At 39.5% G+C, this 15,040-nt stretch overlaps 2 protein-coding genes and 1 non-coding gene across 3 annotated transcripts; all 3 read right to left on the bottom strand.

Moving 5' to 3' along the window:
- Window positions 1-1,215: 1,215 nt before the first annotated feature.
- Window positions 1,216-1,323, bottom strand: LOC141604379 (small nucleolar RNA R71). The gene has a single exon (XR_012526080.1). It is a non-coding gene; the product is annotated as a small nucleolar RNA R71 (small nucleolar RNA).
- A 4,011-nt stretch (window positions 1,324-5,334) lies between these two features.
- On the bottom strand, window positions 5,335-5,892 carry LOC141600920 (uncharacterized). The gene has a single exon (XM_074421177.1). The coding sequence runs from the start codon at window positions 5,890-5,892 to the stop codon at window positions 5,335-5,337; it is 558 nt and encodes a 185-aa protein (XP_074277278.1).
- Window positions 5,893-6,052: 160 nt separating this feature from the next.
- Window positions 6,053-9,947, bottom strand: LOC141600921 (uncharacterized). Its single transcript, XM_074421178.1, has 4 exons — window positions 9,647-9,947; window positions 9,334-9,538; window positions 8,683-9,231; window positions 6,053-8,498 (listed from the first exon to the last, which is right to left on the bottom strand). The coding sequence occupies exons 1-4, from the start codon at window positions 9,945-9,947 to the stop codon at window positions 6,053-6,055; spliced, it is 3,501 nt and encodes a 1,166-aa protein (XP_074277279.1).
- Between the last annotated feature and the right edge of the window lie 5,093 nt (window positions 9,948-15,040).

A 15,040-nucleotide genomic window follows, 5' to 3' on the forward strand; every position in this document is an offset into this window, starting at 1 on the left:
TATCACATGTTTGTATCGTCACGATTAATCTTTGTTTAGTGGCCATATTGATCGATTATGCTTGTTAATTCGTTCTATAAGTCGAGAGGCACGAAATCGTATTAGACTAAGCATGTGTAGTAGAACAACCTAGTTATGATGAGAGTTCTCTACGACCCGGTCTATGGTTGACACTAATATCGAGAGGTGGGTGTCTTTAAGCTTAAACAATTGACAATGTTATTTATTCCGAGTTTAGCATGAATATATATTTACAATTGCATGAGTGACTCGATTCCCTAGACTCATTTAATCATATATTGTTATATCATTTTTTTTTTGCTAATCATCAAACCAAACAAACCAATCAATCATTACCGACCTTGATCGAAGTCTAGTCATAGCATTTCATAGAGCAATTCATGTCCCCTTGTGTTCGATCCCTCGTACTACATTAGTTTTGGTTCAAGGGTAATTATCTTTGTTAGGTGTGCGACATAGCCTATCAAATTGTGGCGTCGTTGCTGGGGAGCACGGTTTTATTGCGTTTAGAATTGTTGATTTCTATCTTGTTTTCTTTTGTCTTGAGGAACACTTGTTCCTTGAGACCGTTACTTACGATTTTATAGAGATTGTTGTCTTATGCCTAGGTATTCTCATAGTGGAGGTTTGCTTGCACCAGATTCCGAGCCCGAGAAAACCTTTCGTAGAAGATGACGTTTTTGGAAAGAAGTTAAAGAATCCGCTTCTCCCGTGCAAGTTGAAAGTGCAAGAAAGTCTTACTTAGACGATCTTAAAGCTCTTAAAGAGGAGGAGGTTTCTAGTTCATCATCTCCACCACCACCACCATATGCAACTAAAAAGATGGTGGAACTTTCCGATCATTCCAATCCCACCGCGGCTATGCTTCCGACCGGTATTACAACTACTCAAATTACCGTCCCGGAATTCGAGATCAAACCGGCTTTCATTAGCCTTGTGGAGAGAAAGCAGTTTGGGGGAAGTCCTTTGGAGGATCGCAATTTGCATGTGAAAAACGTTTGTTTCTATTGCTCCATGATTCGGCAAACGGGTGTCACTCAAGCTCAAATTAGGGAAATACTTTTCCCTTTCTCTTTGAAGGACAAGGAAAAGCTATAGATCAATAGCCTTGATCGCACCGCCATCGGAATCAAAAATTGGGAATTGTTGGCTCTTGCTTTCTATCAAAAGTTTTTTTCCACCAGAGAAAACTCAAACCTTGAGGAGCCAAATCACCGGATTCCGTCAACAAGCTCTTGAGAGCTTATATGAAGCTTGAGAGAGGTACAAGGAGTTGCAAAGGCAATGCCCACATCATGGGTTGGATGCTTGGTTCCTAGCTATAACATTCTATAATGGATGTTATGCCGAGTCCCGAAGGATTCTTGACTCCGCCAACAATGGGCGGTTTGATCAAATTGACAAGGATATTGCTCATGCCACGATTGAATCCATGGCAATCCATGACGCGCAATATGTCAATTCCCGATGTGTGCCACTCGAGGGTAAGGAGGAATCTTCTGACACCACCGTTTTGAAAGCTCAACTCTTATTACTCCAACAACAATTGGCGGACCGAGATGCTAAAAATTCTCTCCTAATGCTAAGGAAGGTGATGCCGTTTCTAAGAAGGTGTATGCTCATATTAAGGTTGAGAAGGAGAAAGATGTGGAGGATGCTCCTCCAAGGGAAGTTGTTGAAACTCAAGTGCCGTTCCCCCACCGTCTAGCAAAGCACAAGGAAGAGAGTAAGTTCGGTAAGTTATTGGAAGTAGTTAAAAATTTACAAGTCACCGTTCCATTTATAGAATTACTCACCCAAGTCCCTTCCTACTCCAAGTTTATGAAGGAAATCCTCTCAAAGAAGTGATCCTTCAATGAGGTTGAGACCATTGCTTTCACCGAAGAGTGTAGTGCACTCTTACAAAATAAGTCTCCCCCGAAACTTAAGGACCCCGATAGTTATTCTATTCCTTGCACTATAGGCACATATACCATTGATAAGGCCCTTTGAGACCTAGGTTCTAGTGTAAGTGTCATATTCAATTTGTGAAAAACTTAACATGAGTGCTTTTAAATGCACAAGTATCACTGTGCAAATGGCGGACCGTTCTTTAAAGCGACCTTTAGGTGTCTTAGAAGATGTACCCGTCAAAGTTGGCAAGTTTACCTGTTGACTTCCTCATACTTGATATGGTCGAGGACTCACAAACCCCAATTATATTGGGTAAGCCATTTTTACACACCGTGGGTGCGTTAATCGATGTGAAAAATTGGAAGTTGACGTTGGAGGCGGGTGATGACCGGGCACCATTAGAAGCCCAATGTTACAAGAGTCTTGTTATTTATTTACCACAATGTGGACTCTCCTAATGCCTCTACTACACTTCGATCCTTACTGATGGATCCGTTGGAGGAAGATATTGGTGTTGATTGTTTTGTAGGTGACGATTCTAAGGGAACTAATGCTAAGAGTGCCAAAAGGAAAGTGAATTTTCTTGGAAGAATTTCAAAATGATGCGGAACGTGAAAGTAGCTATGAAAGAAAGCTCAGAAGGTGGTGAGCTCAAGGATGAAACTTGATCAAATTAGCTTCTTACGTCGTGCGGGACGTTAAACCAGTGCTTCTTGGGAGGCAACCCAAGCTTTTATTTACTTTTGTTTTTAATTTTCCACAAGTTAATGTTTTTCGTAGAATTAGGAATAAAATTACTATATTTGATGGTGGTTATTTTTGTGATTTGTAGGTGGAATATGAAGAAAATGTGACTCGATGAGGAAATTCACCCTTCCCCATGCAAGAAACCCCGTTCGGGGACATAACATTAAAAAATGGGACGGAATTAACATATACGGAGAAAAGTCAAACCTGGCTAAACTCGGTCAACCCCGATCGGGGACGCAACTTTTTCCGGAAAAAATAAAAAAAAAAAAAAAAACAAAAAGAAAAAAAGAAAATTTTAGAAAATTGCCGAATCACTTGTAAACATCATTCCTTCATCAACCTTTCAATTTTTGGCCCTTTTCTTGAATTATTGATGAATGGAAGAGTCCCTCGTATACGTTCTAGCTTGGGGGGGGGGCTAGCTAGTCTAGTAAGTGTTCTTTAGTTTGCACTTTTGTTTAATTTCTCGCAACCCATTAAATATGACCTCTTATCTTTCTTGTTTATGTGTTTTGAGCCATTTTCATAGTTTAGTTGGATGATTTACAGGTTGGCACATTGAGGACAATGTTGTGTTTAGCTTTCGGGGGGGAGGGGGGATTGCATTTGCATTGTAGTGTCTTCACATAGTAGGTGCGAGATGGGGATGTCTTTTAGGAGCTAATGATATATTTTTATTTTACAGGTTGGCCTAATGATATATAGCTTATAGCTAATGATTTATTTTTATTTAATGGGATAATTGCTACATGGGGATGTCTTCACATAGTAGGTGCGAGATGGAAAATGAACCGAATAGGCTTGATCTTGAATATTGGCAAGCTACAACATTGGTAAGGTAGAACCTCCTTAGACCGATGCATCCATATCTGGTCTCTCTTAGGTGAGTGTAGGTCTCCTTATGGTGTATGTTTCATCAAAACGCACAAGTATGGTCTTGATTTCATCTCTTTATAAGCATGCATTCATTTGTTGTTATACTTTGGAGCCATTCACATGATTAAATTTTTCTTTTTGAACCCCTTCACGAAATTTATCCCTAACTATATATAAAAATTGCCTACTTTGTTGAGATAGTAGCTTTGATTAGTTGTGTTTGGGTGCTCATTTGGAATTTGTTCTATCTTGAAATATCATTGTGAGCTTGCTGGTCTTAATGCTCTTGGAGAAAAGAAAAAGAATTGAAAAAAATATGAAAGAAAGTAAAAATGAAAAAAAATGATGAAATGATGAAAAAGAAAGGAAATAAAAGATGAGAAATAAAGAAAAAGAAGCATGAAATGAAAAAAGAGAAGCATGGTTTAAGATTTTGAAAGAGAAGAAGAAGTTGGTGTAAGAAGCTCTCATGTCTTATTCATATATTTTGGAGAGCATTCTTATGATTTGTATCAAAAAAATTGGGAATAGTTTTGGGAATTGAGCATCCTTGTATATGGTTGTTACTAGCTTGACTTAGCTCCACATACCATAAATCATTTGTCCCCTTTCTTACCCCTTACTTATTTGCCTTCTTCTTATCCATATGGCTTCTTTTTCATGCTTGCATTTGAATATTTTGACTTGTGGTTTTGAAATGATTAACATATTAGATTGCAGACACATTCTCATGAGTCGAGGATAGGTGAGTATTTTCACACAAAATGTCCTTTCACATACAAATGAGTTTGAGTGCATCGTGAGAGTCCATTAGTCAAAAGATCATGCAAGAGCTTAAAGGTTCATTCAAAGTCTTCCATGTTACGCCGTCATGTAAATCTCATCCATGTTTTTGCATTATTCCTTTTGCCCATGTTGTTTCGGGTTTTGAATCATTATGCTTAGCTTGTTTTAGGATTTTGCAAATTGATGGGATATGGTTTCTTGCTTAGGGATAAGCAAGAGTTTAGCTTAGGGGAGTTTGATAAATCTAATTTATATAGACTTTATCTCCTTATTTTGGCTCTAATTTATATGATTATTGTACTAACCTTAGTGATTTTATGAGCTAATATTGTATTCTAGTTGTCTTTGCATGTTTTGTCACTTTTTGTAGGAACTTGAGCTTTTAGGAGCTTATTTCTAACAAATTTGCAAGAGCGAGTATACAAGGCTAAGTGTGGAGCATGAGTTGGACCAACCTTGAAGTGTTACATGGATTTGCATGCATAAAGATGTGGATTGAAATGAGAAATGCAAAATGAAATCAAATGCAAGTCAAGCCCAAGAATTCAAGTTCAACAAGGTGGAAGCGTAGGATGCTAAAATATATTGGATACCATGCTTTAAGATCATTACCGGATGCTTAATAGGGCATTTATCGCTAAGCTTTGGATTCCATGAGCATTAACTAGAGGAATTAAGATGATCGAGATAGAATCCCACGACCCTGATCGGGGCTTGGGAACCCCGATCGGGGTTTCCTTGTTCTATGCGCATACGTTTCAAGTCATAGCTCCGTATAAATAGAGAGCTAGGTCCGACCTAATTAGCATCTTATTTTCATCATACATTCCCACATTTCTTATATTCTTAAGCACACAAAAATTTTTTCATAGTTTTCATTTTAGTTTTAATATTGTTTTTTTTTTTGGGGGAAATGTAAGTGATTATATTAATGCCCAAACCAACAAATTTCGCCAGAGATCAGTCTCTAGCTCATTACAAGACTCATTCTAGCAGTGTTATCCAGTTTTAAACACTCCTAATACTAGATCCTACACAGCTAGCTCTCAATTGTAAAAGAAAAAGCGTCTTCACCTGCTTTATAATAGCAGCAGGCAAAGATAATACATTTTCCAGCCGACATCTATTTCTTACCTGCCAAATACTATACATTACATGAGCCATACAAGCTGCAATAATATGCTTTCTCAACAAGGACCTATCCCTGTGACCTAGCCACCAAGAGATCACATTCTGATTGGGGATAGGATAACCCAACCAAACTGCAATCTGTTGCCTGCATTGCTGACTGAAAGGACACAGAAAGAAGAGATGATCAATGTTCTCCTCAGCTGCTCCACACAAAAAGCAATAATTATCATGAATAATATTCATCTTCATCAATCTATCCTGCATGAGTAGCCTGTTCTGAGCAACCAGCCAAATAAAAAACTCATGCTTGGGAAGCATTATCCTATTTCTAATCCAAGGATACCATGGCACGTCTGCTACATCCTCTGCCAGCCAAGAATAACCCAGCTGAACAGAGTAAACCTGATCATGTCCCCTCCATACTTCATCAAACATATGTTGCTTTAGTTTGTTTTTAACTTCACATATACGTTTCCAGGCCCAGCTAGAACTTATAGAAGGCTCATAGTCCTTCTATATCCTGTCTTTTATATAAATAGCATGCACCTAACGAACCCATAAGTGATCAACTTTCTTCTCCACCCACCACACATACTTAGCAATGAGAGCAATGTTCCACTAATGAAGAATTTTTAAAACCAAGGCCTCCTTTTTTCTTTGGCTGACAGATCTGAGCCCAGGCTACCAAATGAGGACGCTCTTTATTCTCAGTACCATACCAGAGGAAGGCTCTACAAACTGTATCAATCTTCTTTAGAACAAGTTTAGGGAGCATGAAAATTCTTGCCCAATAACTATGTAGAGCACTGAGAACCGCAGAAATAAGGACAACTCTCCCTGCATATGACAGTTGCCTAGCCCCTATTCTCTGTATCCTCTCAGTGACCTTATCAACTAAACACAGAAAATCAAGTACCCCCAGTCTTTTAGGCATGATTTTGACTCCCAGATATTTAAAGGGTATACTGCCTCTCTTCATGCCAGTAAGTGACTCAATATCCTTCACCATACTATCTCCCATCCCATTACAATAGAAACTGGACTTGCCACTATTCATGTGTAGTCCAGACGCCAAGGAGAAAGTGCTAAAGGCTCTCAACATTAGAGTGATAGAAGTTAAATCACCCCTGCTAAACATCAATAGATCATCTGCAAAACACTGATGATTCAGACTGAGTTTATTGCATAGAGGGTGGAATTTAAAGCTAGGGAAAAGATGCAGCACTCCAAAAAGTCTACTCAGGTAGTCCAAACATATAGTAAACAGCAAGGGGGATAAAGGGTCCCCTTGCCTTAAACCTCTTCTCCCTTTAAAAAATCCAAAGACTTCACCATTCAGAGCGAATGAATAAGAGGAGGAAGACACACATTGCATGATAAGATCAATGCTAGTTTTAGGAAACTGGAGATGGACTAGCATTTCATGTAAGAAACTCCATTCAATTGAATCATACGCCTTTTGGAGATCAATCTTCATCATGATTCTAGGGGAGCATATGTTCCTATTGTATAATTTTATGAGGTCTTGACAAATTAAAATGTTGCCCACAATATCCCTCCCTGCAACAAAAGCACTCTGAGAAGGGTGGATGATATCAGGCAAAATGCAGCTTAATCTTGAACACAAAACTTTAGCCATACACTTGTAGACAGTGTTACAACAGGCTATGGGCCTGAAATGAGTAACACTATCAGGAACTTCAACTTTAGGAATCAAGGTGAGTGTGGTATTATTTGCTTCCTTCAAAACTTTCCCTGAGCTGATCATATTTCTGACTGCAGTGCAGATGTCTTTCCCTACAATAGCCCATGAGTCCTTAAAAAACTGGCTACTATACCCATCAGGACCTGGGGCTTTAGTACCAGGAATGGAAAACATTGCAGTTTTTATCTCATCATCAGTAACAAATCTGGTAAGAATCTCCTTGTGCTCATCAGTTAAACACTTACCAGATCTAATGACTCCCTTATGAACAGGAGTCACCTCTTTAGAAGAGCCAATCAAACCTATGTAATATTCCTCAAAAGCATTTTTAATTCCTTGAGGTGTAGTACACAGCTTCCCCTCCTTATCCTTGATATGATACACCCTATTATGAGCCCTTCTTCTCTTAATACTAGCATGAAAGAATGCAGTATTCTCATCCCTATTTTTCACCCAATTTTCCTTTGCTCTTTGGGCTAGAAAAGAATTCCTAGCCTTAGTTAAATTCACTAGATCCTGTGCACATTCTCTTTCAGCATTGCACAAATCAGAATTCAAAGGGTCCTTTGAGAGCTGGTCTTGGAAATGTTTTAAGGAGAGTTCAGTAACATGAGTAAGGTTCTCAATATCACTGAACTGTTCCTTATCCAAATTCTTTAATTTTTTCTTTAACCCCTTCAATTTCTTAACAACTCTGTACATGGGTGTTCCCTGAACATCACAATTCCACCCCTCCTTGACCACATCAGAAAAGTTTGCAGCCATAGACCACATGTTAAAGTATTTAAATGCAGGCTTCTTTCTCATATGATTCTCAGTCAGAGTGATCACATACGGGCAATGATTATACAGACCTTCAGGCAGAAACTGAGCCACTGAGTCAGGATTAGAAATAATCCATTCATCATTAACAATTACCCTATCCAATCTACTGTAAACCTTTGTATCATTTTCGTGTTTGTTATTCCAAGTATAGTAAGAACCAGTCACCTTAAGCTCATGAAGGTTACACCCACTCATCATATTTCTCATAGGTGCAATCTCAGCCCATGTGACAGCAGCACCCCCTATTATTTCATCCACGGAGGTTATACTATTAAAGTCCCTACAAACTAACCAAGGACCAGCAACAGTGCCACTATACCCCCTAATACTCTCCCATAAACTTTCCCTTTCCTGGAGCTTGTTAAAACCATAGACTAGAGTGAACCAGAACCACACCTTCTTCATTTTGTCATATACTTTAGAATGTATACACTGCTCAGTGATATTTAAGACATCCACCTGATATAGCGTAGGGTCCCATAGCAACCAGACACGTCCACCAGGGTGATGACTATTATTTGTGCAAAGAGACCAATCATTACAAATATTAGTCCTAACATTTTTCCACTTACTCCCCTTTATTTTTGTTTCTAGTAAGCCAAATAAACCTAAATTATTTTGGTGAATAAACCATCTAATATCCTGCTGTTTATTTAGGTTATTCATACCACGCACGTTCCTAAACCCCAAGCTACCCATTCTCAGAACTAGCAACATGGAACCCCAGTTTCCTTCTACTTTCAGTTCTTGCTTTTTGCATTGAGAGATTCAGAGCATCCATGAAGGTAATTCCTCTAGGGGTAAACAATCTAGGTTCCCCAGAATCATTCCTTAACAGCCTACTGATGAACCTCCTTGACATTGACTGATCATTCATAATCCTTTCCTGTCCTATAGCAGGAGTCTCCGTTAAGACAACTGGCTCCACCATAGGTGTGACCACTGTAATAGGAGGAGATACAGGCTTAGAAACAAGTTTTGCAGTGGGTGTCTGAGTTGGTTTGGCAGTGTTTGTGTTAGCAGCAGCAGGTTTAACCCGTGGTTTTGCCTTTCGCCGCCAAACTTTCTGAGGTTTTTTACCATCAGCCCTGCACAAATCAGATGTATGCCCAAGTCCCTTACACTTATCACAAGAGAGGGGAAACCAATCATACACAACTCTTACCCTCTGAGTGTTTCCCAATTCATCCTCAAAAACAAGCTCAGTAGGAAATTCCTGTCCAATCTTTATCTCAACCAGAACTCTAGCATACCCAAGGAATGCACGGTTATTGGTAGCCTCATCACAACGCAAGAATTTCCCAACTAAACCACTGATTTTTTATAGACACCCAGGACCCCAAAACTTGATGTCTAAACCATATAGTTTCATCCAGATTGGAATCAACTGCACATCATGTTTAATTAGTTCAACATCAGGAGTCCACTCTTTCACTATCACCGGCTTACTATCAAACATAAGATGACCATTTCTAACAACTTCCAGCTGTTTCTCTTTTGTTTTAAAGCGAACCAGGAAGATGCCGTTAGGTAAAAACGAAATACGATCAACTCCATAAGATTGCCACACTCATTTAACAAATCCCGTAACCACACTACTAGGAGGCTTCGCGCCCAGAATGTAACAGAAAACAGCAGACGACCAGTAATTGATCTCACCTGCAACATCATCGGCGGAGAGTTTAAGCACTGGTACCAGCTGTTCCTGAGCAGTCTCGGTGATAACCTCCACTTCCTGTTCTTCCTCCAGAATCACATCCAATTCCTCCGAGGCCAAAGGAGAGAATGTTAATCTGATCGGACGAGCAGGAACAGGCGATTTCCCTTTATTCGTACTAGAGCTTGCTAAATTAGAATCAACATGTTTTTTTGTTTTTGTATTTGATTGAATAATAGATGATTTTGATTTAGAAACATTAATCGATTTGGGACTTTTATTAGGGTTCTTAATCCAAGCCATTACTAATGATTAATCCCCTTTTTAGAATTTTAGAGTCTTTTATCTCTCTAGAATCTCTCTCATCCCAGTCATATTTTTATTATTTAGTTTTAATATTTTTAAGCATTTGGTTATTGTTAAACATTTGGTTCTTATTATTTAAGCTTTTGGTTCTCATTTGTTCTTCCTTGCAAGTTCCTAGTTCAAGTTCTATTTCTTATTCGGTAATTCTAATTCTAGTTTATTTAATTTACATTTCTATTTTAGTTTTACATAGTTTTATCATTAGTATTTAAATTCTATCACATAGTTAATTCTCATATTTCATAATTCACTCTTTAGGCTATATCATTTCTATAATCATGTTTAGCATTTCATACATCATAGTTTGTAGTTTACATTTCAATATGAGTAGCTAAATTTCCGTAGTCTACGGACTAGGGAAGCCATGCAATAACTAATATATGTAAAATGTTAAAGGTTGATATAATTTTGTTTTATTGTTTCTATCACATGTTTGTAACGTCACGATTAATCTTTGTTTAGTGACCATATTCATCGATTAAGTTTGTTAATTCATTCTATAAGTCGAGAGGCACGGAATCAGATTAGACTAAGCATGTGTAGTAGGACGACCTAGTCATGATGATAGTTGTCTAGGACCCCGTCTATGGTTGACACTAATATCAAGAGGTGAGTGTCTTTAAGCCTAAACAATTGACAATGTTATTTATTCCGAGTTTAGCATGAATATATATTTACAATTACGTGTGTGTCCCGACTCCCCTAGACTGCTTTAATCATATATTGTTATATCGTTTTTTTGGCTAATCATCAACCAAAAAAACCAATCAATCGTTACCGACCTTGATAGAAGTCTACTCATAACATTTCATAGCGCAATTCCCGTCTCCTTGTATTCAACCCCTCGTACTACTTTAATTTTTGTCAAGGGTAATTATCTTTGTTAGGTGTGCGACATAGCCTATCATCAACTTGCTTTTAATTTTTTTTTAATAATTATAAACTCATTTCTTTCACCTTACTTTAATAATTGTGTATAAAACAAGTGTAAATTACTGATTAGGAGGGAGGGAGTGCAATATTTTTTTCTTTATGATTTTGACAACAAAGCACTAATAATCTTCATATGAGATAGTTTTGCAACAATTTACATTATAATACCTCTCATGTGATTAGTAATTATAATTTAGTTTAAGGTTTTTTTTAGTAGTCTTTGCGTATATAGTTGGGTTTACGATTTACACCCTACATAAATAAAAAATAATATTCCCTCAAAAAAAAATTTAACAAATAATAGTGTTTTAGGGAAGATTAACAAATAATTAAGTCTTAGAAATTGTCTAGGGTTTCCTAGGGTTTCTGTCTAACTTTCTTGGTCTTTCTCCTCTTGCTCGAGGCTTTCTCTCACGATTTCTATCGTGAGATCCGACACTCTGTTTGTTTTCTTATTGTTTTCTTTGTTTTCGTTTGTGCAGGTGCTAAGGCTGAGTGACATGACAGGCCAACATTAGGATGGGAAGGAGCCTATGGGGGATGAGGAGGGTTCTTTCGAATGGGAAGAAGATGTTGGGGCCGCGGAGGGTAAGATTTATTTGTTACTAGTAGGGAAATTATGAGCATCGAGATCAATAAATGTCAAAGCCGCCATTGATACTATGACGAATTTGTTGAATCCGTTGAAGCCTATCTTGGGGAATGTAGTTGAAGCTAAGGAGAAAATCTTCATATTTCGTTACGGATCGGAGCGGGACAAAGCTTTTCGAAGGACAACCTTGGCATTTTGATAAATTCTTATGGTGTTTTGCGGAACCGAATCGGGCTGGTAAGCTTACTGATGTCTCGCTTTTTCATTTTCCTATATGGGCGCGAATTTATAACTTGCCTATTACGGAGAGATCATGTCCGACGAATGCCAGGAGACTTGGAGATTCTTTGGGGACCTATATCAGTGTTGAGTATGGACCGAACGTCGAGCTTGATAGAGCAATACATGTTAGTGTTCTTTATGATATTAGGAAGCCGATGAAAGCGACAATTCCAATTCGGATGAAGGGAGGGCAATCAGTCAGTTTAAATGTTAAATGCGAGCGCCTTCCTATGTATTGTTATGGGTGTGGGCTTATAGGGCATAGTGAGAAAGATTGTGAAGATGGACCATATGAGGAAGACAATCTTAAGTTTGGGGATTAGCTACAAGCATCACCTTGGAAAGTTGTTAAAACTGTCAACGATGGTCCGGGGAAGGCAACAAAAGACCTTAGGGCGATTTTCAATGCAGCAAAATCTCAGGATTTTGAGGAAGTTATCTCGAATATGATTGAAAAATTACAAGCTATTGCTATTGATCTTCGCACTAGGAAGATTGATTTTTTTGAGGAGAAGGGACGACAGTGGGGTAGGGACGAGGGGTCTGGAGGAAATGGTAGAGGTGTGGAGATGATGGATCAGCGGAGTAGTGGTAATAAGCAGCTCTCGAGTGATCTAAATGAAAAGGGGCAGGAACATGAGGTCGGTTTGATAGGTGAGCAGGCAGGGGGACCCAGGTGGGTTTTATAAGAGAGGGGAAAGCTTCTTTAAGCCTTTAAAATATGCAGGTGGAGCTTCATGAGGAGAAGGGGGTAGGGAATAGGGAACAGATTGCTGGGATGTATGGGGACAGTGATGTTAAAGCGGGGGTGAAGGGAAGCACGTGGACAAGGGTGGTAAGACAGAATTCTAATACTACTGATGCATGAATTATTGATTACCCGAAAATGATTGTATATGATTCGGGTAAGAGGGGCAGAGATGAGATCACCAGTGTTGGAGTCCAAAAGAAGTCGAAGCTAGTTTCGGACAGGGGCGTCTTAATACTTGAGGCGGAGGTTGACGGAGTTCAACCCCACCGAGCCCAATGAATATCCTCAGCATCAACTGTCGGGGATTAGGCAACCCCGACACCGTGAGTACGGCCCGTGCTCTAGTACGGAGGGAAGCCTCGACTATATTATTTTTATGTGAAATCAAACTATGTGGTCGTGAAATGAGGAGGGTGAAGGAGAGAATGAAGGGTTATTTTGGGATGAAAGTGGATAGTGTGGGGAGATCGGGTGGTTTAGCTCCGTTATAGAAGAAATATATTAACTGTGTCTTTATGCCCGCTTCTGTTCACCACATGGATTTTACGGTCCGCAGTGATGGAAGGGAGTGGAGGCTTACTGGGTTTTATTGGTGGCCGATGGTCTCTGATCGTCATCTCTCATGGGACCTGCTCAGGCTGCTTAGTGGGAAATATTCGTTGCCTTGGGTGTATATTGGTGATTATAATGAGATTTTATTTTCCATTGAGATGAAAGGGGGAAGTCGGCCCCAATGGCAGATGAACAATTTTCGAGCAGCGGTTGATGATTGTCAGTTTAAAGATGTTCCTTGGGAAGAATATAATTTTTCCTATGATAATGGGCAAACTGGTGGTGCGAATAGACAAAGTATGTTGGATAGAGCTTTATGTACGTAAGCATGGCTTGATTTGTTTCCTTTTGCTAGGCTCTTTTATCTTGATCTAGAATGGTCGACCATGCTCCGATTAAGCTTGTTCTTAACATGAAGGAGATGAGGGAGGGAAGGAAGCGACTTTTCCGATTTGAGCAGATTTGGGTAGGAGAAGAGGGGTGTGGTGAAGCCGTGGAAAGGGGTGTGGCAAGAGGAAGAAGGGACCTGGTGGCAGCGCTTGATGAGTGTGCGCGGGAATTAAGGGGCTGGCAGAAGACTAACATCAATAAGATTGGTAGAGAGTTGGATTAAAAGAGGAAGCAATTAGCGTGTTTAAATAAAGGGGATCGATCTGAGACAAATGTGTAGCGAAAAAAGCAACTGGTTGCGAAAATTTCTACTTTAAGACGACAAGAGGAACAATATTGGAGACAAAGGTCGAGGGCATTGTGGCTTAAGGATGGGGATCGTAATACTAACTTCTTTCACACTCGTGCCGGGGAGCGAAAAAGGAAAAACTTTAATGCGAAACTTGTTGGTGATGGTGGGATTGTGAGGTACGGTGATGAGGCCGTGATAACCGTGGCCAATGAGCATTTTCAGTAGTTATCTACATCTTCAAATCCTACCGATTTTGACGAGGTTTTGCAGGGTATTGAAGGGCGGGTCACAGACCCTATGATTGACGTGTTGCGGAGGAATTATAGCGAGGAAGAAGTGATCGACGCCTTGAATCAGATGCATCCGTTAAAGGCCCCGGGTCCAGACGGTATGAATGACTTGTTTTACCAAACTTAATGAAGTATAGTTGGACCGGAAGTGATGCGTGTTGTTCTTCCCATTCTTAGGGGAGAGAGGTCACCGAGAGACATTAATAAAACCAACATCGTTCTTATTCCGAAGAAAAAAGCTCCAGATAAAATTCGGGACTTTAGGTCGATCAGTCTTTGCAATTTGGTATATAAATTGGTCTCTAAAGTTCTGGCTAATCGTCTGAAGCAGTTTCTTGGTGACATTTTTTCTGAAAATCAAGGGGCGTTTACCCCTGGGAGAGTCATCTTGGATAATGTGTTTATAGCTTTCGAAGTTTTTCATCTTATGAAGAGTTTGGGACAATCTAAGGGTCACATGGCAATTAAAATGTATATGTCAAAGGCGTATGATAGAGTCGAATGGAGTTTTGTGGAAAGGGTTCTTAGCACGATGGGCATTGACAGAAATTGGATCGACCGAGTGATGACTTGTGTGTCCAAAGTTTCTTTGTCCGTTCTCATTAATAGGAATCCGTCCCGGGTTTTCAGACCATCTAGGGGATTGAGACAAGGTGATCCTCTATCACCTTATTTGTTTATTTTATGTACGGAAGTCTTATCGGATCTTATGCGATGGGCAGTTGCGAATGACGTGCTGCATGGGGTCCGTGTCTCAGCTGGCCCCCCCGCCATTTCCCATTTGTTTTTCGCGGATGAAGGTATATTTTTTTACAAAAGCTACTGAGGAGGAAGCTGATGTTGTGAGTAATATCCTACGACGGTATGAGAGTGCTTCTGGGGAGCTGGTTAACTTGGATAAGGCTACAATTTCTTTCAGTAAGAGTGTGTTGCGAACGAAGTGGAGTA

Source organism: Silene latifolia, chromosome 9 (assembly GCF_048544455.1).
Source record: "Silene latifolia isolate original U9 population chromosome 9, ASM4854445v1, whole genome shotgun sequence".
NCBI lineage: Eukaryota > Viridiplantae > Streptophyta > Magnoliopsida > Caryophyllales > Caryophyllaceae > Silene > Silene latifolia.

What these genes read in the sequence shown, in the direction of transcription:
- LOC141600920 (XM_074421177.1), bottom strand. Translation starts at nt 5,892, where the DNA reads ATGTTTGATGAAGTATGGAGGGGACATGATCAGGTTTACTCTGTTCAG.
- LOC141600921 (XM_074421178.1), bottom strand. Translation starts at nt 9,947, where the DNA reads ATGGCTTGGATTAAGAACCCTAATAAAAGTCCCAAATCGATTAATGTT. An exon ending in CTATATGGTTTAGACATCAA is followed by an intron (nt 9,232 to 9,333) that starts GTTTTGGGGTCC and finishes TGGGTATGCTAG; the next exon opens with AGTTCTGGTTGAGATAAAGA. An exon ending in GTTGCTAGTTCTGAGAATGG is followed by an intron (nt 8,499 to 8,682) that starts GTAGCTTGGGGT and finishes CACAAATAATAG; the next exon opens with TCATCACCCTGGTGGACGTG.